Here is a 24,532-nt window from a genome sequence, read left to right as displayed (position 1 = left end):
GCTCGGTCCTTGCTCCTGCCAACCTAGCAGTTCGAAAGCACGTCAAAGTGCAAGAAGATAAATAGGCACCGCTCCGGCGGGAAGTGTAAACGGCGTTTCCGTGCGCTGCTCTGGTTCACCAGAAGCGGCTTAGTCATGCTGGCCATATGACCCGGAAGCTGTACGCTGGCTCCCTTAGCCAGTAAAGTGAGATGAGTGCCGCAACCCCAGAGTCGGCCACGACTGCACCTAATGGTCAGGGGTCCCTTTACCTTTACCTATATAATACCCCCTTACACCCAGGCTAGTAGTTACAGTTCCTACCTCCTCCTTCTTTGTCCAATTTATATACCACCCTTTATCAAAAGATCTCAGGGTGGTGTACAACATTCAAAACACATTACAAGACCTCAGTGATAAAAACACAGTAAAAAGCATATTGACAGACAGCATAATGGTGAAATTATAGTAATACCCACACTTCTACAGGACATAGATTATTTAATAGCCATGGGCCTGGGTAAAGAGGAATGTTTTTGCCTGATGTCTAAAGACATGTAATGATGGCACCAGGCGAGCCTCCCTTGGGGAGAGCATTCCACAATCGAAGAGCCACCACAGAAAAGGCCCGTTCCTTGTTTCCACCCCCCAACCTCTCTTTGGCCTTAACTTGAGTGAAGCATTGCAGATATGCTCATATGAACCTGCCCAGGTTCTGTTTTACCAAGAGCATGGAAGTTCCATGGCAGTTGGAGTCTTAGAATGATAGCAGTAACGGGAAATAAACATTATCCCAGGACCCTTCTTGCACTGTACTTTACCTGCCCCCACCTCCTGTGTAATTCTAGGGCAAGGCAAAGATTGGGTTAAAGGGAAATACAAGCAAAGCCTGTCCTAATTTAGGCCCAATGTCTCTGCACAGGGCCATAGGTTTTTCACTTTCCTTCATCCACATTGTGCTGTTCTTCATTGTCCATGCATCTCATGGCTGGATGATGACTGATTCTCAAGTAGACGAGTATCATGCTGGCCTCTGGACCATCTGCTCAGAAAAATTTGGATGCAAGCCCCTGAGACCTCATGATGGTATGGTAGATGAGGCAAAACAAAAATCAGTATTGTGGTTTTGTTTGACATATGAATGTAGAATATACCATATTTTTTGCTCTATAAGACTCACTTTTTCCCTCCTGGAAAGTAAGGTGAAATGTGTGTGCGTCTTATGGAGCAAGTGCAGGCTGCACAACTATCCCAGAAGCCAGAACAGCAAGAGCGATTGCTGCTTTCACTGCGCAGCGATCCCTCTTGCTGTTCTGGCTTCTGAGATTCAGAATATATTTTTTCTTGTTTTCCTCCTCCAAAAACTAGGTGCGTCTTGTGGTCTGGTGCGTCTTATAGAGCGAAGAATACGGTGATTTATTGTGATTTGAAGCACCCTTTAGAAAGAAGAAAGAGAAGAAAGAACTCTGTTGCAAAGTAGCCAAATTATCCACAGCAGGGATGAAAAACTGATAGCATTCCAGGTTTTGTTGGACTATAGCTCCCATCATCCTTGACCATTGGCCATGCTGGTTGGGGCTGGTGGTAGCTGAAGGCCCCAACAACTTCTGAAGAGCTATCAGTTCTTCACCTCTAATCTGCAGGGCCAGAGCAAAATATTTTGCCTCTTCAACTGGCTGCTGTGTACGAAAGTTACTAGTCCAAGAGTTCGCTGGGAAAAGGGGTTGGCTGTTAAAGGGGGAGTGCAGTGACATTTGTTGCTGTGTCAAACCATGTCCACTGGTGCAAGAGAAATTTAGCATGACCTGCAGGTATATTGGTCAAAAAGTTATGGCTCCATAATGCCACAGTATTGCAATGTGAAAAGAATGTTAGGAAATGGTGGTGCTAGGGTTATAATTGGGAAAACTAATACAATATTCCCCACATCTGAATGCACCCAAACACTGTGGTTGAAGGAGCTGGGCTGTCTAGATTGGATTCCTTGAGCATTAACCTGTGCCCTGCTTTTTGCTTTTTGGGGGTGTCTGAACACTATAGCAGACATAGTCCCCACTCTGACATCATGTAGGATTGACAGAGAGCCAAGCCACTGTATTGGGAGAGGTAAAACATAACTAGCTGTGTTTTCCAGCTTGCATCCTCTAACTTCTCTGCCTAGTGCCATCTGCTGGTTCGTGCCTGTGCAACTAATGTCTCCATCTTATACCGTTGCCTTGGTTTTGGCTTCATGCTTGTTTGTTGCTGCATCACTTACCACGATGCCCAGGACTCTGTCTCACCCAAAGCAGCAAAAAGCTTGCCCAAAGGTCCTAGCCGCTTATCGGAAAACGACACAGGCGTGACACAACGCCGTATTCACCGTACATTTGAAGCACTGTGGTGCCACTTTCAAAAGCCATGGCTTCCCCCGAATAATTCTGGGAGCTGTGGTTTGTTATTATGGGTGCTGAGTGCTGTTAGGAGACTCCCTCTTCCCCTCCCAGACTTGCAGTTCCTGGAGTTTCCTGAGAAGAGTGACTGATTGTTAAACCACTCTGAGAATATCCTGCCTTAAATCTCAGGCACTACAAATGTTAGAAATCCTCCCTCTCTCTTAAAACTGGCAGTCTGTGGATTATGGTTCATCCTTTGCCAGCCCCCTTGCCCCCCTCTCCACCTCTGTGGAGAGATGTGCATCTAAGTCCTACATGTTTTTGCATGGGAGATGCACAGGTTCTCCCTTTATACCACATTATTTCAAATACCACACCTCGTTTTGAGTGTTGCAGGTCTAAATTTCGTAGGAAAGGGAACTGCTTTGTATAATGACAAGCTCCGACAGGGTTTTCTTGGGGGAGGGGGGCAGGAACCGTGGGAAATATATTTGTTTAATCTGTGTCGTTATGAATTGATTCAGACCCATTGCCGACCACACCTCACAACTAGAGAGCCATAGAATAAAATCTTTGTTGCCCCACCTATCCAGTTAGCCAAACCTCCACTCCTCCCCACCTTTGGATGATGGAAGAGAAGAATAACTTTCACTAAATTCCCTCTTTTTCTTTTAGTGCACCTGGACCTCATGCGAAGCTTCATGGTGCTAGCAACACTTGCATCTGTCTCAGCTATGCTATGGGCAGTGGAATGGGACCACATCATCCACTGCAACTATTGCTTTCCTCCCAAATCCCTGATTACTTCCATCTTCAACTTCCTTGCAGGTACTATTGTGAACTGAATAAATTTTAGGTGGCCGTTGTTTGCATCCTATCGCTTTTTGCGTGGAGTTTGGTCTGGTCTGGTGCTCTGGTGCAAGCCAATGATTCGTGTGAGAGCACGAACCCCCCCCCCCATTTTTTGGTCTGTCACTCTGTCGTGATGGCAGAAAAAAAAGGGGGATATTCCAGGATCCAATCAGAAGCTGGGATGGCTTCTGTAATTCCAGGATGTCCTGCTCAAAACGAGACAGTTGAAGGGTGTGGACTACACGTTCCTGTAGGCCACCATTTTGGCTGCAGTATATGAAGCTTTTTGGAGCAGCAATTTGGCATTTTGGAGTGCACATCTCTATTTCTCCACAATTTCTGAATCAGCAGAGGTTGTGCAAGCCCTGCACTGGTGCCGTATTGCAGCGGTGGACTGGATGAGGGTCAATAGACCCTGTGGGTGGGTGGTTCCTGGGTCTGCAAAATGGGCCCATCGCCTGTTCTGACATGGTTTCCATCCCTCTAAGGAAGCAGGTACAGAGCTGGAGGGTACTCTCCTGTATACATACCTGCCATTAGAGGCCCAAATGACCCCTGTGGCTGGGAGTGTCTTTTGCCAGCTTCATCTGGCATGCCAGCTATAGCTATAACTGGAGAGTGCAGTGGCTGGACTGCTGATTGGGGCAGATGGCCATTGGCCAGTAGCATTTGACACTTTGGCTAAGACACCAGCGGTATGGTATGGGGTCAGCTTCCTGGTTCTTGTGCTGAAAGCTGGGCTCCAGGATACCTTAAAGACGGTTTGAGACCTTACTTCCCAACTCAGTCAAGGCTGTCTCCCATGCTATGGAGGTCCAAGTGGATTCAGCTAGATGGCGGTCATTTAGTGTCGCTAGTCTCATGCTGTGGAACACTCTTCTAGCAGAGATCTGGCAAGCATCCTCATTTTTGACTTTCAGGTGTCTCTTGAATATGTTTTTGTGCCAGCAAGGCCTTTACAGCAATTTGATTTTTGTTTAGTCCATCCCCTTAATGACCATCTCTGTTAGTTTCTGTGAACACCACTGGGCAGCGTGTCAGTACAATCTCAGTACAAACCCAGTTTCTGTACATAGGTACAGTGTTGATCCCTTGGAACAACCTTGGACAATAAATCAGCAGGAATTTCATTACCTGGCATGTAGGACACTGTTACGAGTCCTTTCTGAACACATTCTCTAGCATGTTGCAGCTTCAATTGCAAGTGCTTTGTGCTTTACTTACAACCTGTGCTGGAAACTCTGCTGGATGAAGAATGTGCCTGAGGCCTTATCAAAGGCTCAGGTCGTTATTCGTCGGGAGGCGATTCCGAATGGCTCGGGGGAAGAAAATGAGCTTTATCAGCTTGGCCGAGCGGAGATCCCGACAATCTCTATGTATATATGGTGCTTTTATGTTTTAAAGGTGCCTTGATATTTAACGAGACAGGAATACCTCTATTAATCAAACAATCAATTAATTCCACAGGAATCTTTGTGCTGGTTGCTGTGGTGGTGTTTCACATCAAAGTCAACCAGTTATCAACAACTGTGCCTCCTTCTAAGAAATGGGCTTTCTACTTAAGCTGTGGCATCTGCATCCTGTGTTTCTTGACAGGTGAGTGTGAAGGGGTGAACATTATTCCTAAAAGGCTAACATTAATATTGTGAAATCTCCTGCCTGGTATGTCACTCTCTGGCGGCCAAAGAAAGGAAAGGGAGCCAAATCGGCTCTGTAGGCTGCTAGGGTACACAGGAAACACCCCCACTATAAATAAGTCAGAAATTAGATCGTTTAAAAAATATATGGAAAAACGTGTATAAATTATATTTATAGCACATTCAAATCATTGTTCCTTTACTAATGTAGCTGAGTCCCTAGTTGCCCACCTGCTCTCAAGAGCTCAGCCCATTTACTTACAAGGTGGACTATGAACTATTATTCTATGAGTTCAGAGATGGGACAATCCAATACACACTTTTTTAATGGATTGGGCAGTCTGTTTACATCGGTACTGGCATCTCCATGGTCTATGCAATGGAGGGGGTACCACACAGTCTCCAATTTGTCACCAGGCACCTCTGAGGAGGAGAAAGGCTCACTGCTAGCATGGTGCTCGGGGTGGCTCTGTAGCAGGAGGAGCCCCAAAAAAGAGTGTCTGATATAACACAGGGGTGCAATCTTTCCCTCACAACCGACTTGGCCCTTCTCTAGGAGCCACATCCTTGCTTCTCTGCCTGCAGACCTTCTCCTCTGCCACTGAAACTGTTTCACAGGCATTGCCTTCCAAACCCCGCTGGGACCTTTCTCTTTTTTTTTTTTTGTAAATAATTTTTATTAAATTTCCATTTACCAAACCAATCATATCATATTAATTATTCCAAATGATATCAATACATATCACAAAGTCCAAATATTAAACCATTTTTTTTTTTTTGTGGGGTGTACCCATGCTTCGAGTTCGGTAGGAGTCCAATCATCTTATATTTCTGCTGCTTTGATGTTCACAGTCCCATCTTCTCATCTCCTTGTCGTTATCCTTTTTCTTCTTAATAACCTTCGAGTTGTCTCCACAAGCGAGTTGAAAGAAACAGCCTTGTTTATATTTCTGTGTGAACTTTGTAATGCTCTCCCATAATTCATCTCACATAGATCCAAGAATCCAAAAGTCCTGTTCAAGCGGCAGTTGCCATTTTAGTCAGTTCCGATGAAATACAATCTAGGCGTCCGCTCCTTAATTTTCCCAGACCAGTTGCACCATAAATCAGTCTTTCCAGAAGGGTTATTGCCCTTTCAAATTTACGATCCAAACCTGATAACAGAACAGTGGCTCACCCCCCCCCCCCAAGACTGCAAATCTTGCAACAAGGTCTGCCTCTTAATGGCGGGTCGCTTTTGTAACTACGCCACAAGAAAGCCTCCCTTCTTTCCAGATCTTTCACAGAGTAAAACCTTTTTATTAGTATTTTTTATTTCCACACAGTTTATTTTTCAGTCTCACTTGCTATCAGTCATTGTGATGGTTCTTCTAAGGGGGGGTGTTGTTAGGTAAATCATATTGAAAAAGAAGAAAGTCCCCCCCTCCTTTCCGTTCCATTCAACATACCGACATGGCTGTGATTCTTTGATGCAGTCCTCTGTTCATTCTGTCCCATCACTCTATCTTCTCAGTGGTAGATTTATTTAGCAGATAATACACTCCTGACCTCGCTCGAAACATGTGCATTTACTTCTCCAAATTTTTTTTTATCTTAAGCAGCTAGTTTCGCTCTTGAAAGCGGCGTCCAGGAGCTCCAGAGCTTGCACAAGGGGTTTCCGCGCAGTGCCCCCACCCCCTCCTTCTTTCGAACTCGGGGGTGATTTATGGGCAACCGCGGGTGAGGCAGCCCTTCTCCAGGAGCCACATCCTTGCTTCCCTGCCTGCAGACCTTCTCCTCTGCCACTGAAACAGTTTCACAGGCATTGCCTTCCAAACCCCGCTGGGACCTTTCTCAGGGTTGTATGGTTCTCACATCCAAGCTCCTCTCAACACTCCTCCTGATCTGACCACTCTCTCCAAGACACCACCACAGAGCTCATGACAGTACTGTGGTACCTCTGGTTACAGATGCTTCAGGTTACAGGCTCTGGTAACCCAGAAATAGTACCTCGGGTTAAGAACTTTGCTTCAGGATGAGAACAGAAATCGCGCAGTGGCGGCGCAGTGGCAGCAGGAGGCCCCATTAGCTAAAGTGATACCTCAGGTTAAGAACAGTTTCAGGTTAAGAACAGACCTCCGGAATGAATTAAGTTCTTAACCCGAGGTACCACTGTACTGCCACATTTGTGTGCGTGCTTGAGAGATCATATAACACCTATAGGAAACCGCGGGTGAGGTCAAATGCGTATTTAGAGAAAGATGCCCTTCACTAGGCTGGCAATACACACCTCCTTTTCGTCAGAGGATGAAAGAAAGAGAGGAATGGGGAATGTCAGGTTCAGGGGCCAAATGTGGGCCCCAGGCATCTCTCATTGGCACTGGGGCTACATCTCCTCCTTCTCAAACACATCCCCTCTCCCAAGGCTATACCCTTCACAGCCCCTGCTTCTCCTTTCAAGGGTTTTTGCCTGGTTGGAAGGTGTCCCTGAATTGGCCTTGAGAATGCCTCTTGCTTGCCTCAGTGCAGGACAGAGAGGGGTATTTGAGTGTGTGTGGAACCTGCCTCCTTTACAAAGGTAAAATTTACATTACAGTGGTACCTCAGGTTACAGACGCTTCAGGTTACAGATGCTTCAGGTTACAGACTCCGCTAACCCAGAAATAGTACCTCGGGTTAAGAACTTTGCTTCAGGATGAGAACCATAGCTGTCAACATTCCCTTTTTTGTGTGGGAAATTCCCTTATTCCAGTGCCGTTTCCCGCTGCTTCCTGCTGCTATCCCGGATTGTTAGATAGCCTGTAGACTGTCCCTGGGACAGGTGAGGCTGCTGATCCCTTATTTTCAAATCTGAAAGTTGACAACTATGATGAGAACAGAAATCACGCAGCGGCGGCAGGGCAGCAGCAGCGGGAGGCCCCATTAGCTAAAGTGGTACCTCAGGTTAAGAACAGTTTCAGGTTAAGAGCGGACCTCCAAAACAAATTAAGTTCTTAACCTGAGGTACCACTGTACAGTAGAACCTCACTTTGTGAACATAATCCATTCCGGAAGTCCGGAAGTTCGACTTCCAAAACATTTGAAAACCAAGGATCAAAGGGCTGTCAGCAAGTTCAATGGGGGAAATTGAGAAAGCCATTCGACTTCTGAGGTGCATTCGAAAACAGAAGCATTCACTTCACGGTTTTCAGCATTCGGCTTCCAAAACAGACGAGACATTGAAAAACCGAGGTTTGACTGTAGTTGCTCCGCCTCTTTTGCCTCTGATCCAGCCCACCACCGGCATGTTGCTCAGAAAGGACTGTGGCCCTCTGTCTGAAAAGGTTTGCCCGCCCCAGGCTTAATATGTAATATGCAGCTATGCTGAGGTTCCCATCTGTCTGAGGTCTGCCGCTCTCCAGGCACCTCAAGTTAACATAAGAACCTGCTGGGTGAGGCCAATGGAAAACTAGCCCTGCTGTACATCAGGGAGGGCTGTGTGGAGAGAGTCTCTTCCTTTAAATTCCTAGGAGTTTATCTCAGTGAAGACCTTACTTGGAAAATCAATACAACCCAGGTGGTTAAGAAAGCCCAACAGAGGCTCCATCTCCTCAGAGTATTGCGAAAGAACAATGTCAATCAACATTTGATGATCTCCTTCAACTGGTCCATAATAGAAAGTGTCCTTTCATACTGCATCACGGTGTGCTATGCTGGTTTGACATCAACTGATAGGAAGTGCCTACAGAGGGTGGTGAATACAGCACAAGATATTATGGGCTGTCCCGTAAATCCACTGGATGACATTGAGGAAGAACGTTGCCTCAGGAGAGTGAGGAAAATTCTCAGGGATGATTCACACCCTGGCCGGCACTTTCTTGATCTCCTGCCCTCAGGCAGAAGATATAGAAGCATGATTAGTCGCCCCAACAGGGTAAAGAACAGCTTCTGTCCGTGGGCTGTTAGGCTGCTGAATGAAAAGATAACAACAGGGCTTGTTTCGGGTTTGGTGGGTGTGCGTCAGTAAGGGGAATTAAGACTAAGAGAGCTGAGTGGGGGGTGCTCGTGTAATCTCACTGTATACAAGTTGTACAAGTGACAATAAAGCATTTCATTTCATTTCATCTAGTTCAGCATCCTGTTCCCACAGGGGCCAACCAGAGGCCTGCAGGAAACCCGCAAGCAGGATTTGAGCACAAGAGCCCTTTCCCCTCCTGTGGTTTCCTGCATGGCTATTCAGATGCATGGCTGCCTGTGACAGCGGAGGCAGCGCAATGCCATCATGGCTAGTTGGCTGCCAGAGTGGTGCCCCTTCATCTCACAATGGAGGCAGCCACTGTCTGCTGGTGCTAAACACCTGCGAAGTGCTCCTCACAATTTTAAGCCTCTTTCCACCACTTCTCTCCCAGGTATTTACAACTTCTTGTGCTACAAGTTCTCAGTGTGGGGGACAGGAACGTCAACCACTCACGTTGGCCCGGATATCGAAACACCTGTGCTGCTTCCAGAAAGACATAATGCAGTGCGGCCTTCTCTGCTCTGAACGAACCAGGTTCTTAATGTCCAAATTCATCTCATCGTGTGCGCATGCTCAGTGGAGGAGCCTCATCCTTGCAGGGCAGTTCACCATCTGCACCAGCTTCTTTGAGATGTCCTCTGCCATCCAGCTGGGGGGACTCTTTGATTTTCTGAACACTTTGGGAACTACTGAAAATCTCCCTTCTTTGCTTTGTGCTACTCAGCAACACTGGAGAACATTTTACTTCAGGAGCACTCTTCTTGATCAATGAAATATTCCTTTTGTTACCTGGACTCTCGTCCCCTATGTTCAACATCCATTCACTCAGTAGGTTTCTGCTGACTGTACTTCAATGGATAGACATGTACCTCCCACCCCATCTATTGCTATTAAATATCCCTTTACTGACCAGGATGGTTTCTTGTTATGCCACTGGGATCCTCTCTGTTTTGTCTGTGTGATGGTGTGTGTGTGAAGGGTATATTTATATTTATAAATAACTAGATAGATAGGACCGCGGGTGGTGCTGTGGTCTAAACCACAGAGCCTAGGGCTAGCCAATCGGAAGGTCGGCGGTTTGAATCCCCGTGACAAGGTGAGTTCCCGTTGCTTGGTCCCTGCTCCTGCCCACCTAGCAGTTTGAAAGCATGTCAAAGTGCAAGTAGACAAATAGGTACCGCTCTAGCGGGAAGGTAAACAGCGTTTCCGTGCACTGCTCTGGTTTGCCAGAAACGGCTTAGTCATGCTGGCCACATGACCCGGAAGCTGTCTGCGAACAAACACTGGCTCCCTCAGCCTACAGAGCATGATGAGTGATGCAACCCCAGAGTTGTCCGCGACTAGACCTAAGGGTCAGGAGTACCTTTAGGCAGGTAGATAAAAACATCTCTCCTTCTAATATCAAACTCGGGTGAAGAGGGCTGTACATTTGTAGCCAAAATGGGGCGACTGAGGAATATGAGGAAGTTTGAAGCATGCCTGGGGGATTCTTGAAATTCACAGAAGTATGGGGAAATAATATTTACAAAGTGAGTGAATCACATAACAAAGCATAATACAATATATACCCCCCCAAAAAACAATATAAAATCTGCCCCCCCCAAAAAACCCCCCAAAACAAGTACAGTACCAACAAGAAAACCAAATCGGTTGTGGAGGTAATGGTACTTAAATAATTCCGCATCCAAATCAACCCCAAATAAAACAGTTTTTCCCTCACAGTTCCTCTTCAGCTGTTTAGTGGAGGGAAGCAGAATCTGGGGCCTTCCAGATATGGTGGGACCACAGCTCCTGTCATCTCTGACCGATGGCCATTCTTGCAGTGGCTGATGGGAGTTGGAGTCCAAGAATAGCTGGAGGGCTGGTTTAGCCCCTCACTCCCCTGAGTGCCCCCCCCCAAAAAAGCAAGAGGCAGGTAGCTGCTACCCACAGAAAAAGCTGTATTTTAAGGATACTTTGTTAACAGCAGCAGGGTACTTTGTAAGCACAGCACAGGATGTACGCCTCTTGTTATCGTTCCCTTTTGATCTTCGGTTTGCAGATAAGTAACCGTGTGCACCTAGCCTGGGTCTTGATGAGCTTTGAGGGTAAGCTATGTAACTATCACCCTCTTCTTCTCTCAAGTTCTCCCTCCACTGCTTCAGTTGGAAGGACACTGAGTTGTATTCAGTCATGGTGAATGAGCTCTTCACGGTTCCCTTATGTGGAGCCCAACCGCTCTTCCCAGAGACACACTCTCCTCTCTTTCCTTGACCTAAGAGGAAACCTAAACTACAATTCCCACCAGCCCCAGTAAGCATGCCTAATGGCCAGGGATGATGGGAGTTGTAGTTCAGAAACACCTGGAGAACCAAAGGTTCTCCCACACCTGGCCTAAGGGTTGAGCAAAGAGCCCTGTTGGTGAAAGGGGCCAAGTTGGTGAAAGATGGCTTAGCATTATGCACAGACCAGACCTGCATCCTTATTGCCCATTGAACCTTTGGTGATTGAATTCCAGCTCCACACAAGTACTGGTGATTCAGCTGATTCATTGACAGCATTCCATGGAACACCCTGGCAGGACTGCTTTAGATAAGCCTACAGGAGGCTTTCTCTTAGGACAAGGGAAGGGAAGAGTGTGCATCTGTGTCGAGACTGTCTCAGCTCCACTTAAGGCAGCGGTTCTCAACCTGTGGGTCCCCAGATGTTGTTGGACTATAACTCCCATCATCCCTGAGCTCTGGCCTTGCTAGCTAGGGGTGATGGGAGTCGTAGTTCAACAACATCTGGGGACCCACAGGTTGAGAAAGGCTGACTTAAGGGAACCGTAAACAGCCAATTGACCAAGTATAACTCGGTGTCCTTCCACCTGACGTGGGGGATTCACAGAATCTCCACCCCCTGTTCTAGGTGTTCCAGACTACAACTTCCAAGCTGGCTGGGGCTGATTGGAATTGTAGTCCAAGACATCTGCTGGATTGCAGTCCATGTAGACATTGCAGAGCATTGGGTTAAACATGCCTAAGGCAGCCTCCCATGTTACTTAGCAATGACCTGGCATCTCAAAGGTGGTTCAGTCATAACTTCTTGAGAACCATTCCATACTGCTCTGTTCCAGAAGCAGAATGGAAGTTCCATGGCAGTTGGAGGCCAGAGTGGAGGGAGGTGTATAAAACTACCACCCTTGGCAAGAACTGGGTGCTGCTATCCCCGTGGTGGGGTGGAGTGTGTCCCTCCTGTTCCAGACCTCCCTTGCCAGCTCCCCTCTATCTGTCTAAGGCTGCAGTTGAGGCAAAAGGAAGATTAGCTTGGAAGGAAATTGTGGAGATGCCATTCGTGGCCTCGGGTCCTTTCTACAGAAGCACCAGCATTCTCTTTTCCATGATTAATTTTCTGCAACTTGTCATTGCCCATGCATCTCCCACCTGGACTTCGTATATTGCAGATGTGGACCATTTTGTTATAGGACTCTGGCTCCTCTGCTCAGACAAATATGGATGCCAACCCACAGGAACTCGTGATGGTATGGTATATGGTGGGGTTAGGGAACTGTTGTTAGCTCAACCTTTTCAGCAACCTTGGGGGGTGGCACATGTGGGTGGGGCCAGAGGCAAAAGTGGGTGGGGCACCATGTTATCTTTGTGCAAGAGCCTAGCTTCTACAGACACCTGCACATCCCTCTCTGACCTCCATCCAGGCATGCAAAAAGGTGTTATCCGTGTTCAATGACAAATTGCAGCTGGGGGTGGGGGTGGGATATCCAAGAAAAATGCAAACCAGGACCCAGCAGGATGCTGACCTGTGAAGAGAATCTGAAGGCCAGATGGAAAGGGTTGAAGGGCCATATTTTGCCCCTGGGCTTGACATTTCAAACCCTGCCCCAATATATAAGGTGCAACGAAAACCAAAACTGTTGTTTTATTAACATATGAAAGTAGACCTGCGTCATTTGAGCATGCATTTGAAAGTATGAGAGAGAATGGAGACAGCATTTTCCTTTGCAAAATAAAGGTCTTGATCAGGTGTGGGGAACAGCCCCAACAAGCATGGCCAATGACTAGGGATGGTGGGAGTTAAGCAACTTCTGGAGGTATGACGGTTCCCCACACTTGCTCTAGAGGTCTGTCCTCAAATGTTTTGCTACTCTAATTAGCTGCAGTATATGGTCTGTCCTCCCAGCATCCCTTGCAATGTCCCAAAGGATGTTGGGGGCACAACTCTTGGATTTCATGGGACTTTGCCAATGCATGTACAAATACTCTGGTCCTGAGCAGCTCGTTCCTACTTTTAAAACTCAAATGCAATCTGGGGCCCAAGTTGTTTACCCTTTCTGCATTAATGTTGGAGCAGCCATGTCATTGAACTGAACTCGATTTCCCATCAGCCCCAAACAGCATAGCAGGCCAACAGTCAGAGATGAATAGGATCTGGATTCTAACAACATCTGGAGGGCAAGATATTGGCTGCCCCTGCATTGATGTAAGCACCTTGAATTGGGCTCAGAAGCAAATGGGATGCCAGTGCAGATGCTTCAGGATAGGTGTAATATGGGTCCTCGCAGGCATCCCAGATGACATTTGGCACAAGTTGCAGCCTCTGAGCCATCTTCAAGGGGAGCCCCACATAGAGTGCATTGCAGTAGTCCAATCTGGAATTTACCAGGAATAGAATGCAGTTACCCAGTCATTTCTGTCTGTACCTGGCAAACCATCTAGAACTTGAAATAGGAGTGCATACATTTGAATCATACGCGTCTCCAAATAAGAAAGGTACACAAGTTATTCTATTGCACATTATACAATGGGCACGGTAACTTCTGAGTGTTCCCTGGGAAGAGGGACCATTGGTTAAAGCACACTGCCATTTATAGCTCTGTGGGAGAATCGGGGTCTCCTAACAACTTTCACCATCCTAAATGAACTACACTTCCCAGGATGCTCTGTGGGAAGCCATGACAGTTTAAAATGGTGTCACGGTAGTTTAAATGTATAGTGTAGATGGGTTCTTACAAAGATGAATCCGTTTCAATGGGTCTGCTCTTAGTAGGGTCAGCACTGGGATGTAACCCATACTTTTCAACTGAAAATCAATTGTATATTCCATGTGAAGTCACTGAATTTGTTCTGTTTGAAGTAGCACCAAAGGAACAAGCGAGTGTAAAGGCCAAATGATAGATCTGACCAATTTTCCCATGAGTACAAACTGATGTGGCTGTGACCAGGCTCTTGCAAGGGGGAAGAAAAGGCTCAGAATTAGCCTCCGTTTTCACAATATCTCTCCTTTTTATCTCTCTCTCTTTATAGTATCCCTGAATATCACCCGGATCTTCATGATACTTGCTCTCATTATGTCCTTCGTAGCTTTGGCATTATCAATGCCATGGGAGTGGATTGTTCGCTGCTCCTCTCCTTTTCTTAGCAGGCCTCTGCTTATTTCCATCTTCAGCTTCATTGCAGGTATCATGGAAAGTGCATAAATATACATATGACAAAGCTGTAATTTGTGACAGGCACTGTGAGTTGAAAGGAGCCTCCCTGTTCCCCTCAAGGAGCTGCAATTCCCAGAGTTCCCTGGGAAGAGGGATTGATACAGTATAACAAATGCAAGGTGTGGATGTGGCCAAAATTGTACCACATAATAATATTACTTTAATAACAATTTATTAAATTAAATTTATTATCGTGTTTTTAATATTCTCCTGGGAGCCACCCAGAGTGGCTGGGGAAACCCAGCCAGATGGACGGGGTATAAATATCTGGCTGAGTTTCCCCAGCCACTCTGGGCAGCTCCCAACAGAATATTAAAAACACCAAACATTAAAAACTTCCCTAAACAGGGCTTCCTTCAGATGCCTTTTAAAAGTCATATAGTTGTTTATTTCCTTGACATCTGGTTGGAGGGCATTCCACAGGGTGGGCGCCACTACCAAGAAGGTGCTCTGCCTGGTTCCCTGTAAACTTGCAGTGAGGGAACCACCAGAAGGCCTTGGAGCTGGACCTCGGTGTCCAGGCAAAACAATGGGGGTGGAGACGCTCCTTCAGGTATACAGGACCAAGGCCGTTTAGGGCTTTCAAGGTCAGCACCAACAGTTTGAATTGTGCTCAGAAATGTACTGGGAGCCAACGTAGGTCTTTCAGGAACGGCGTTATGTGGTCTCAGGGGCCACTCGCAGTCACCAGTCTAGTGGAGATGCAGCTGTTTTTAGGGAAGAGCAGTGAAACGTCTCTTCCTCCTCTGGGGAGTGGCAGGAATAGTTCTGTGCACTATGGCTTCCACAACCACCTCAGTGTATTCTGAGGTCTGCAACTGCTGTCCTTGCCCCTTTGGCCCAGAATTGGTCCGACGTGACAGCATGGAACCAATTTTGCAGCTCCAGTGACACAGCATGGCTCCTGGCAGTCCTGCTTCCATGTGCCACTTTCCTCCAGGGCTTCATCACCTGCAATGGGGAATCTTCCTCCTCCCTGGGGGCAGCTTGCCTGTGCCACTGTTCCAGGACAGTTGACTCTGCTGTGTTGAGAAATTCCACATCTTGGCCAGTAGCTTGAAATGTGAATAGGTGGACCTCAAGGTGCTGTACCTTCTCTTCCAACGAGGAAGACAGCTTGCAGTTGCTGCAGGTGTAGCTTTGCGCCTTTGTTGGGTTTGTTGGATTAAGTTGCTCACTTGGAGCTATCCGTGATCCAGAAATCCACACACCCCATCCCACATTGGTCCTGTCATCAGACCAGAACACAGCATAATCTCACTGAGGGCTTTTGCCAGGCTGCCCAGGTTAGATTTTATTGTGTAGATCTGGAAATTCAGTGCCAGAGGCGTGATGTCAGCATCACTCCATGGATAGAGGCCAGCAGAGCTCTGTTGGGCTGGCAGGGGTGGGGAGACCTATGTCCCATCCAACCTCCACCTCACCCCAGTTGCAGCAAAGGGTTGAATTGCAGCCTTACCTTTTTGAAAAAGCAGCATTCTAAGGGTCATGTATAATATAAAGCACATCTTAAACAGAACAGTTTTGATAATTTTTTAAATGTTGGCAGCGGAAAGGTGAAATTAGCCCCCTGAGAGGCTGAATTTGAGCCAAGGGGCCATCAGTAAGAAGGTCCTGTCTGTCAGATTCACATTTTTCCAATCTTTCAGTTCACCCCATTTCTGTATCAGCTTGTGTTGCTGTTTTTTTAATCATGAAAATTCATGAGCAAACATTTTTTGCAAAAAAAAATCCCCAAACATAACACATTTGGGTATTTTCTGCCCCTTCCATTAATACAAGCACTTTTAGTGTATTTTTCATCTTTGTTGGAAGCCGCCCAGAGTGGCTGGGGAAACCCAGCCAGATGGGTGGGGTACAAATAATAAATTATTATTATTATTATTATTATTATTATTATTATTATTCATGCACACTCTGCCTCAAAACTACTTAGGGACCATGCATTAGAGTTTAAGAATTCCCCCTCTTTCAGGTTTCTAATAATATCATGCAGAGGCCAGAGGTGGTGAACCTGTGGCTCTCCAGATTTTGTTGGACTTCAGCCCCCACCAGCTCTAGCCAGCATGGCCCACAGTCAAGGATTATGGGAGCTGGAGTCAAACAACAGATTTCTCCATCACTTATCAAAATGGAATTCTAAGTATCTCCTTTGTGTTTTGTAGCAATCTGTTCGCTAATTGCTGTGGTGGTATTTGGGGTCCAAGTTGATCGGAAGTCAGACTCCGCACATCCTTCTGGGAAATTTGCTTTTTACTTAAGCTGTTTCACCTCTGCTTTTTCCTTCTTGGCAGGTAAGTATCAGTGGGGGGCTTCTTCTTCATCATCTTCTTCTCCTTCTTCAAATTTATATACTGCACTATACCCGGAGGTCTCAGGGCAGTTCACAGAATAAAATCACAATATAAATCATAGACCTCACCATCAATTATATTCCTTTCCTTGTAGGAAACTGTGTTGCTCACTGTGGTGGTTGAGAAGTCTAAGATTTTGACTTTTTGCTTTATCTATGCCTTCTCTTTCCTGTGCTTCTAGTTTCAGCGTTCCCCATGAAGAAGGATTGATTGTTTAACTACTCTGGGAGCTGTAGCTCTGGGAGGGGAATAGAGGGTCTCCTAGCAGCTCTCAGCACCCTTAACAAGCTCCCAGAATCTTGTGTGTGTGTTTCTTTGTGGCTGATTAGCTGCTCTCCCTGTGCAAAGGTCAGAGGGGGCAGGGTTTCTGTTGAGGCAGGTGATTAGCTGTGGGAGGAGCTTATCAGAGCTTGCAGGGCAGTGGCGCGTGCAGTTTGATCCATCTTTTAGCTTTAGGGGAGCTAGTCTCAAACATTTGTTGGGGGAGACCTAGGTTTTTTTGGGGGGGAGTTATTTGTCCTGTCTTCACGCTTTTTATGATGGAGGACTGCTGTAGCCACCCCCAACGACACGTTCTCAAGATGGAGGGGGGGGGACAGCTGCAGTCGCCTGCAGTTCCTGCGCAATGTTTGCCATCTTGCCAAAGGTTGCAGGCAGCTTTACCTGCAGCAATTGCATGTTGATTGCCCTCTTAGAAGACAAAGTCCAGCAACTGGAGGAACATGTAGCTACGCTCCAAAGAATTAGAGAGCTGGAGCTCTTCTTGGAAGCAACAGAGCACACTGTCTCCACCAAGGAGGAGACAGGGGACTCCCCTGAGAAGGAGGCTAGTTCACCAACACAGGAGCCAGATATATGGAGAAACGTGACTCAAAGAAGTAGGAGGCCCAGGGTTCACTCTGATTGTTTAGAAATACACAATCGCTTTGAGGTCCTCTCCCCTAGCATGGAAGACGAAGAGCAGACTCCATTTGAGGATCTCTCCCTCATTACAGTCGATCAGGTATATGAAGATGAGCAGCAAAGTCAGTCCTCAGGGAATGTGCAGGCGACCTTGGAACGGACAGCTCACGGAAGAACCCTGACCAAACCTAAGAGGAGGTGTGTAGTGGTGATAGGGGATTCCCTACTGAGGGGAACAGAAGCAGTGATCTGTGGGCCTGACAAGATGTCTCGGGAAGTGTGCTGTCTCCCCAGGGCTAAGATCCAAGATGTAACTGAATGACTGCAAGGAATCATAAAACCCACTGACAAATGCCCCTTCCTCTTGGTTCATGTGGGAACCAATGACACTGCAAGCAATAGCCTCCAGAAGATCAAAAGAGACTATGAGGCTCTGGGCAGGAAATTGAAACAATTAAATGCACAAATTGTCATCTCATCTGTCCTCCCAGTTGAACGACATGGCCCAGGGAGAGAGGGAAAAATAGTGGAAGTGAACAGCTGGCTTCGCAAATGGTGTAAACAGGAACGGTTTGGATTCTTAGATCACGGACTGCAGTTTCTTGAAGATGGACTTCTGGCAAGCGATGGGCTGCACCTCACAACAGTTGGGAGGAATGTTTTTGCCAAAAATCTCAGAAACCTCATCAGGAGGGCTTTAAACTGACTAATGTGGGGGAGGGAGACAGTGCTCCTGAAGGTAGGAGTCTATCAATTGATGAAGATGATCATCCAAATGTCATAGACCAAAGGGAGCAAACAGCACACAGACCTAGTGGTGGGAGGAAAAAATCCTTAAATAAGAGACACGGGGGAATGATTAATGGACTTCAATGTCTGTACACTAATGCGCAAAGCATGGGAAATAAACAAGATGAGCTTGAGCTCTTGGTACAGCAAACTAAATATGACATAATAGGCATCACTGAAACCTGGTGGGATCAGTCCCACGATTGGAATGTAATAATGGAGGGATACAATCTATTTCAGAGAAACAGACCAGACAAGAAAGGAGGAGGAGTGGCGTTATATGTCAGGGATGTGTATACCTGTGAAGAGATCCAAGATTTAGAACCTCAAAGCCAAAGTGAGAGCATTTGGGTCAAAATTAAGGGAGAGAAGAATAACAGAGACCTCATTGTGGGAGTTTACTATAGATCCCCAAGCCAAACGGAGGACATAGATGATGCCTTCCTGGAACAGATGGCCAAGCATGCAAAAGGAAGGGAGATAGTAGTAATGGGGGACTTCAATTACCCGGATATTTGTTGGGTGTCAAACTCAGCCAAGAGCATAAGGTCAAACAGATTCCTCACTGGCCTTGCAGACAACTTCATTGTCCAGAAAGTGGGAGAAGCAACAAGAGGAACAGCCATTTTAGATCTGGTCCTAACCAATGTTGATGACCTGGTTAGTGGGGTAGAAGTGGAAGGATCATTAGGCGCGAGTGATCATGCTCTTCTGAAGTTTACTATACAGCGGAAAGGAGCAGCCAAGCATACTAGGACTCAATTTCTTGACTTTAAGAAAGCCGACTTCATAAAACTTAGGGAAGTGCTGGGTGAGATCCCATGGACAGTAATACTAAAAGGAAAGGGAGTTCATGATGGCTGGGAGTTTGTTAAGAGGGAGATAGTAAAAGCACAACTTCAGGCAATACCAATGAGACGGAAACATGGAAGGTGCCTAAAGAAGCCAGGGTGGCTATCTAAAGAACTTTTAACTGAGTTAAGATTAAAAAAGGATGTGTACAAAAAATGGAAAAGGGGGGAAACCACCAAAGAGGAATTCAAACAAATAGCCAGCACGTGTAGACACAAAGTCAGAAAAGCTAAAGCACAGAATGAACTCAGGCTTGCTAGAGAGGTTAAAAGCAACAAAAAAGGCTTTTATGGGTATGTTCGTAGCAAAAGGAAGAACAAAGAAACAGTGGGGTCACTCAGAGGAGAAGATGGTGAAATGCAAACAGGGGACACAGAAAGGGCTGAACTCCTCAATGCCTTCTTTGCCTCAGTCTTCTCCGATAAAGAAAACAATGCCCGACCTGAAGAATTTGGAGCAAATGATTCAGCAGAGGAAACACAGCCCAGAATAACTAAGGAGATAGTACAAGAATACTTGGCTAGTCTAGATGTATTCAAGTCTCCAGGGCCAGACGAACTGCATCCAAGAGTATTAAAAGAACTGGCAGTTGTGATCTCAGAACCACTGGCAGTCATCTTTGAGAATTCCTGGAGAACAGGCGAAGTCCCGGCAGACTGGAGGAGGGCAAATGTTGTCCCTATTTTCAAAAAGGGGAAAAGAGAGGACCCAAATAATTACCGCCCAGTCAGTCTGACATCAATACCAGGGAAGATTCTGGAGCAGATCATTAAGCAAACAGTCTGTGAGCACCTAGAAAGGAATGCTGTGATACCAATAGTCAGCATGGATTTCTGAAAAATACGTCATGTCAGACTAACCTGATCTCGTTTTTTGACAGAATTACAAGCCTGGTAGATGAAGGGAACGCAGTGGATGTAGCCTACCTTGATTTCAGCAAGGCATTTGACAAGGTGCCCCATGATATTCTTGTAAAGAAGCTGGTAAAATGCGGTCTTGATTATGCTACCACTCAGTGGATTTGTAACTGGCTGACTGACCGAACCCAAAGGGTGCTCATCAATGGTTCCTCTTCATCCTGGAGAAGAGTGACTAGTGGGGTGCCACAGGGTTCTGTCTTGGGCCCGGTCTTATTCAACATCTTTATCAATGACTTGGATGATGGACTCAAGGGCATCCTGATCAAATTTGCAGATGACACCAAACTGGGAGGGGTGGCTAACACCCCAGAGGACAGGATCACACTTCAAAACAACCTTGACAGATTAGAGAACTGGGCCAAAACAAACAAGATGAACTTTAACAGGGAGAAATGTAAAGTATTGCACTTGGGCAAAAAAAATGAGAGGCACAAATACAAAATGGGTGACACCTGGCTTGAGAGCAGTACATGTGAAAAGGATCTAGGAGTCTTGGTTGACCACAAACTTGACATGAGCCAACAGTGTGACGCGGCAGCTAAAAAAGCCAATGCAATTCTGGGCTGCATCAATAGGAGTATAGCATCTAGATCAAGGGAAGTAATAGTGCCACTGTATTCTGCTCTGGTCAGACCTCACCTGGAGTACTGTGTCCAGTTCTGGGCACCACAGTTCAAGAAGGACACTGACAAACTGGAACATGTCCAGAGGAGGGCAACCAAAATGGTCAAAGGCCTGGAGACGATGCCTTATGAGGAACAGCTAAGGGATCTGGGCATGTTTAGCCTGGAGAAGAGGAGGTTAAGGGGTGATATGATAGCCATGTTCAAATATATAAAAGGATGTCACATAGAGGAGAGAGAAAGGTTGTTTTCTGCTGCTCCAGAGAAGCGGACACGGAGCAATGGATCCAAACTACAAGAAAGAAGATTCCACCTAAACATTAGGAAGAACTTCCTGACAGTAAGAGCTGTTCGACAGTGGAATTTGCTGCCAAGGAGTGTGGTGGAGTCTCCTTCTTTGGAGGTCTTTAAGCAGAGGCTTGACAACCATATGTCAGGAGTGCTCTGATGGTGTTTCCTGCTTGGCAGGGGGTTGGACTCGATGGCCCTTGTGGTCTCTTCCAACTCTATGATTCTATGAATCCTTTGGGAGAAGCCATGCCTATTTACAATGGTATGATACTGCTTTAAATAGATGGTGTGAATGTGGCCTTGAACATAACAAGGAGCCCATTGTATACCTTTGACACTGTACCTATTTATAACTCACAGGGGGCTCTTTCCTTGGGCATAAGTGTTCTGAAATGGTGAAATGTACTTGTGCAGATCATCTTTATTTTAGTGGGGCTTGAGCAGGAGATTTTCCTAATGGATTGCTGCCAATCTTGCAGGCTTATTGGTCTGCTATGTGGTTCCCTTGTTGTTGTTTAGTCGTTTAGTCGTGTCCGACTCTTCGTGACCCCATGGACCAGAGCACGCCAGGCACTCCTGTCTTCCATTGCCTCCCGCAGTTTGGGCAAACTCATGTTTGTAGCTTCGAGAACACTGTCCAACCATCTCATCCTCTGTCGTCCCCTTCTCCTTGTACCCTCAGTCTTTCCCAGCATCAGGGTCTTTTCCAGGGAGTCTTCTCTTCTCATGAGGTGGCCAAAGTATTGGAGCCTCAGCTTCAGGATCTGTCTTTCCAGTGAGCACTCAGGGCTGATTTCCTTCAGAATGGATAGGCTTGATCTTCTTGCAGTCTGTGGGGCTCTCAAGAGTCTCCTCCAGCACCATAATTCAAAAGCATCAATTCTTTGGCAATCAGCCTTCTTTATGGTCCAGCTCTCACCATACATCACTACGGGGAAAACCATAGCTTTAACTATATGGACCTTTGTTGGCAAGGCGATGTCTCTGCTTTTTAAGATGCTGTCTAGGTTTGTCATCACTTTTCTCCCAAGAAGCAGGTGTCTTTTAATTTTGTGACTGCTGTCACCATCTGCAGTGATCATGGAGCCCAAGAAAGTAAAATCTCACACTGCCTCCATTTCTTCCCTCTCTATTTGCCAGGAGGTGATGGGAGCAGTGGCCATGATCTTAGTTTTTTTGATGTTGAGCTTCAGACCATATTTTGCACTCTCCTCTTTCACCTTCATTCAGAGGTTCTTTAATTCCTCCTCACTTTCTGCCATCTGAGTTGTATCATCTGCCAATGACTGCTGTCTCATTTTTGCATCTACCTCTGGCTGCTGCCCTGGCGATTGCGGGGGCCAGTGCCATGTGATGTGCTCATGCCATGCATGCATGCGGTGCACTCACACTTGCCGTGCAACGTGCTGACATGTCGTGCACAAGGGACATGAACACACAGCACTGCCTGCACACATGGCATGCACAAGGTTGCTGAAGAATATTGAGGGGGCCCGGTCACCTCCTTGAATTTTTTTCGGGGGCGGCCTCAGCTCCCCTGCCCTTCCCCCAGATGGCACCCCTGCTACACGTGAAGAACAGCTTCTGCTGATGTTTCCAAGCGGTTGCTATTTTAGGATGGGATTCAATCACATACTAACAAGTTCAGTAAAAGCTGGTCTGGTCGTCTTTTGCAACAAACCAGCTTCTCCCAAAGACCAGACTTTTGGTGATAAGAAAATTGATGGGCAAAATGCAGCATAAACATCATCTCAGCTCCCTGCAAACAAATCAGCATAAATGCTAACTCAGTAGCCAACATCACCTGATCTCCCTGAAAACAAATCTCGATGAATGTCCTACCTCCAGTTGCTGGGAATATCAAGTGGGGAGTGTGCTCTTGTGCTTGATGGTTTCTCCTAGGCCTTTGGTTGGCCACTCTCAGAACAGGATGGTGGGCTACATGGGCCTCTGGACTGATCCAGCACACCTTTTCTTACTTCCTTATGCTCAATACACAGTTCATTTGGAAGTGCCCTGAGTGTTCCTCACAATTTCTAACGGAAATACATTATTATACACAGCGCAAAAGAGGAGAATGTGAGACCTCCTCCACGTTATAAAATATTTCGGTTGCTGTGTTTGCATGTGGTAATGGGAGCTGCCACGTTAACTGGAATACGGCAACTTAAGGAGAAGTAAGTTCTGATGTAATTCGACCACTACATAGGAGGTTGGGTTTTATAGTAATGCTGGTTTTTTTGTTCTTTATGTAATAAAAGAAAGCAAAAGAAACAATTTCCAATTTCTTTTTGCTGCTTTCTCTTCCAGCTGTTTACAATGGTTTGGTCCACAAGTTTTCACTCTGGGAGGTTGCAAGCTCAGGCCGTGTTGAAGATACGCAAAAGCCGGATGAGACAGCCTAGAAGCCAAGGCCTGCGAGCTCCATCGCTCTCCGAAGAAAGTGGACTCTAAACCCCCAGACCTATTTGCTCCATGGACACGTGAGGCTGTGAAGTGACCTCAAGCAGGGCAGGTCACAATCTTCATCTCCTTTGAGATCTCCTCTGCCTGGACTCATTTTGACATGGCAATCCATCAGAAAAACTTCTTTTTGCCTACGACACTTTGGACACTGCTGAGTAATCCCTTTGTGTCTCAGTGCTGCTCAGTAATCCTGGAAAGAGCATTACTTGGGGAGATATTTTTCCTCTTCAGTGAAATAGCCCTCTCCCGCCTGAACTCCTCTTTGTTAAAATCAATCAATATATTTCTCTTGGCAGAACTCATATGGACACATATTTCTAATGTTTAGATTGCATTATATTTTATAAATATAATTCTCAGGCATGTGGTTTATTGTATGGTTCATGTATGTGCAGTTTCAATTTTCAATGGTGTGTTATTTTGAAATTCACAATTAACATGCAAACACCACGTCACTAGTGCAACCACTTTGCCAGTTCCCATGCAGTCTATCTACCCATAGGAGCCAACTCCTAAGGGCTGTGGTGCCTTCACACCTTCAATAAGTGTTGAATTAGGACCTGGGAAACCAGGGTTCAAATCCCCACGTGGCCATGAAGCTCTCTGGGTCACCTTGGGCCAGTCTCTGCCTTTTAGTCTAACCTACCTTGCAGGATTTTTGTGGGGATTACTTGAGGAGGGGGAGAACCATGTGTACGACCTTAAGCTCCTTGAAGGAAAAGATGAGATATAAATGCAACAAAAAAACATGGATGGGTGGATTCAGTTGGTTCCCATTTTATTGTGGAAACCCATAATTAACAAACCCTACAACAATATGTAACCAGAAATACAACCTCCTTCAAAATTCTCACTTTTCCAACTGCTGCAATGCAGTTCTCCAATCCAATAATAATAATAATTTTTAAAAATGGATACCTTAGGGGAAAGTGTGAAAATAACATACCAAAAAATGCCTTATGTTCAGGGAAATGTGTTTGCAAAAAAAGGGGGGTGGCTGTATATCCTGAGCCTTTCACATGAAAGTGCCTGGTTGAATTTTCAAGAG

At 46.2% G+C, this 24,532-nt stretch overlaps 1 protein-coding gene across 1 annotated transcript; it reads left to right on the top strand.

Moving 5' to 3' along the window:
• Nucleotides 1-254: 254 nt before the first annotated feature.
• On the top strand, nucleotides 255-23,851 carry LOC308484357 (uncharacterized protein). The gene is made up of 6 exons (XM_081019251.1): nucleotides 255-1,065; nucleotides 3,030-3,182; nucleotides 4,674-4,802; nucleotides 14,102-14,254; nucleotides 16,452-16,580; nucleotides 23,329-23,851. The coding sequence occupies exons 1-6, from the start codon at nucleotides 888-890 to the stop codon at nucleotides 23,421-23,423; spliced, it is 837 nt and encodes a 278-aa protein (XP_080875377.1). The 5' UTR covers nucleotides 255-887; the 3' UTR covers nucleotides 23,424-23,851.
• The last annotated feature ends 681 nt before the right edge of the window (nucleotides 23,852-24,532 follow it).

Source organism: Podarcis pityusensis (genome assembly GCF_964106645.2).
Source record: "Podarcis pityusensis genome assembly, chromosome: 8".
NCBI lineage: Eukaryota > Metazoa > Chordata > Lepidosauria > Squamata > Lacertidae > Podarcis > Podarcis pityusensis.
This window is presented reverse-complemented; position numbering and strand designations above follow the sequence as displayed.